Source organism: Arachis ipaensis, chromosome B06 (genome assembly GCF_000816755.2).
Source record: "Arachis ipaensis cultivar K30076 chromosome B06, Araip1.1, whole genome shotgun sequence".
In the NCBI taxonomy this organism is placed as follows: domain Eukaryota; kingdom Viridiplantae; phylum Streptophyta; class Magnoliopsida; order Fabales; family Fabaceae; genus Arachis; species Arachis ipaensis.
In genome coordinates, this window is record NC_029790.2 from 27239370 (window position 1) to 27242489 (window position 3120).

General features: G+C 33.2%; 1 protein-coding gene across 1 annotated transcript in view; it reads right to left on the minus strand.

The window, feature by feature from the left end:
- LOC107646730 overlaps positions 1–712 on the minus strand; it is a 2669-nt gene extending 1957 nt beyond the window's left edge. Inside the window, exon 1 of the mRNA XM_021105489.1 lies at positions 5–712. Coding sequence (XP_020961148.1) covers positions 5–493 — 489 coding nt within the window. The 5' untranslated portion in view covers positions 494–712. The remainder of the gene's footprint in view (positions 1–4) is intronic.

The window sequence follows — 3120 nt, forward strand, 5'->3', positions numbered from 1 at the left end:
AAACAACACCAGCACCACCAGGACGATTGGTTCTGGGAACCAACCTCTCGAAGTAGTTACCGTAGATGTACTCTGGCGAGTACCCATGCTCCTCATCAAACATCATAATGTGACCGTGCCACTCCCAAACCCTATAATCGGATCCCTTCTCTTCATGAAATCCGACGCAGATGTGGTGGTCGCGAACCGTAACCGCCTGCCCCGAATTCGGCTTAAGGGAATCGGCGGTGCCGCTGAGGATAACCTTGATGATCTCCTTCTCGAGTTTGGACTCCTCTTTCGCGAGCTGAGACCTTGCGTCGTCGTTTTGGCGGCCGAAGATGTCGTTTTCGTTTTCTTCTTCGTCGTCATCATCGTCGTCGAAGAGGAAGTCCTCGAGGGACTGAGAGATTAAGGGGTTGTTGACTGGGGCGCGGAGGTGGAGCCTGTCCATGAGAGTTTGGAGGAGGAGGTTGTCCAAGTTGGGGTTGTTGCTGTTGTTGAAGGAGCTCATGGTGTTTGATGAGAGTTCTCAGCGAAAAAGAAAGAAAGGGTAGAAGAAGGGTTTTATTTTTGAAGTCTGAGATTGACCTGAGGGAGAAAAGAAACGGAACGGGAGAAGGGTTTACGGGTTTATCGGTTTGTATTGTATGCGTGCGCCTTTCGGCCCCACAGTCCCACAAACCACCGCCAGATATTTTTTGCATTTTGATTGGTTATTGGTTGCGTTGCGTGTGAGTGAGTGAGTCAATGTGGAGTGTAGGTATCGGAATGTGTTTTTGGGCTCGCCTATCCTTTGAGCAACGCTGGTTGCTACTTGGACCAAGCGAAAAAGATAATATTTGGGGATTTTTTTAATTATAAAATAAAAAATTATTTCCCGAAAAAAATTATTTAGACTTTAATTATTAGAATATATATTTTTTTGAGTTTACGGCCGTTATTTTTATCGAATTTGCTGTATTTTTGGTAAATTTTAAATTTTATATCAAATTTGTTGTATCCCTAACAAATTTTGAGGAAGTTTTTTATAAATACTTAAACAGAGTGAGAACGAAATTCAATATTAGTAGTCATTTTTCTCTTTGCTATTAATCTTTTAATTTATTCTATAAAATGTTTAGAATTTTATTATTATCTATTCATTATGATAGTTATAGTGTATAATAAAAATGGTTTTATCGTATTTAGGTTTGTTCAACCAGTAATTACATACATAGTACTTGAAGTCAACAGTCTAATAGCGTTGAAGAATTTGATATTGTATTTCATTGGCCAACAACACATAAAGAGAGTGAAAACAATTTACTACAGATATCTGTCCGAAGTAGATAACTCTTTGTTTTACAAAAGGTCTATTATAAATTATAGTTGTGATGGTTATTTTTGTATTATTTTTATTAGAGTTTAGGTTTTGAGAATATTTTATGTTTTTTGAATTAGATATCAGTTACGTGATGACGAGAATATATGTCTTTTAAGGTGTGGCACAACTGTTGGATAAATATTCATCTGTTGGAATTATTTATTTTTCTTATTGAGTTCGGGAAACGAGGATCATCTGCAGATACTGTTGATGATTTCCCTTTAAGTGGAACAATTAGAAGAAATATTAGAAGGACAATGTTTGACCTAAATATACCATCTGAAGATAGTCTAAGATATGACCTAATCTGCTCAGGCGGACGTCCCAATAAATTTTTTCTAGTACGCAAGATCCGAGTTGCCTGCCAAACAAAATAAATCAGTAAAAAAAAGTCACACAAATTCAAATTTCAAACATATAAAAGATATTAGCTATAAAATATACCATTCCTAGGAGTATGCATGCTATGTGGTCAATCTAATCCAGTTTATAAAGGGTATCTCCATACTCCAACAAGTTTTGCTCTATGAAATTTCATTCTAATAGAATAAATTACAATAAAATAATTTTAAATTAACTAATTTTTTATCAGACATATTCAAACTAAGTCAAAATAATATAATCTGTTGGACTTAAACAGTAATCTAAATAAAATAACTTAATTTAAAATTAATTAAATTATTACCAACCACATTTGTCAATAATCAAATGAAAAGAAAAACAGAAGAATGAAATTACCAAAATTAACTATAATTAGTTCAAACGAAGCAGTAATCAAAAAGATTTTTTTTCTTAACGAACATCTATCCATTCATAACCACATGATTGTTTCACATATTCTAAACTAACATCACATACATGGTCATGTAAACTAAACTAAATATATCATCTAATTATCAAACTAATTAATATTTAACTAATAACTTAATCAAACTAATTAAAGAAATATATTGTGTTAATGTAATAAACAAAAGCAAATCAAACAGAAAAAAAAAACAGAAGAACATAATTATCTAAAACTGACAAATCGAGGAGATAAAAAACTTTAATAATGTCCAAAGAAATATACTTCACAAGAGAAGAGAAGATGAGAGTAAAGAGAGTGAAAATGGAAGTGAAAGTGAGAAATGAAGTGGTCCTTCCTTTGCGATTTATAGTTGGATGAACTTAAAATGAAGTTTGCCGGAAGTACGATGAACTTCATATAAAATTTGAAGTTTGTTGGAAATACGACGAATTTTATAAAAATAATAAGGTTAGTTGGGGATGCGGCAAACTTGCCATAAACTCCAGAAAAAAAATGTATTCTAAAAATTAAAGGCCAAATAATTTTTTTAGGAAATAAATTTGGTGAACTATAAAAAGATATATCTCAGCATATGAAAAAAGAAAAAAGTCTCTGGTATGAATTGGAGGAACATCCATATATATGGATTCTAAGGTGTCTCTCCTATGTAGCAACACGTGGCTTCATTTTTTTGTGCTACATAGGAACCTGTGAACCTAAAAACCTGCAAGCATAGGTTGATGCAGATGGGCTTATCATAGTTAGTCGATTGCTGATCATAGTTAAACTATAATCACATGTTAGTACAGTAAGGTTTTTGTTTATTTTTTTCAAAAGAGCTTACTAGGCCAATTGCTAGTATTGTAACTTTTTGGTGAGGCATGTGAGTTTTTGTGTTTTTATGTTGTAATGGGATGGTAGATGTTGAACAAAGTAATATTGTCATTCGAAGGCAATATGTGAAAAACAATAAATACATTGAAAGGTT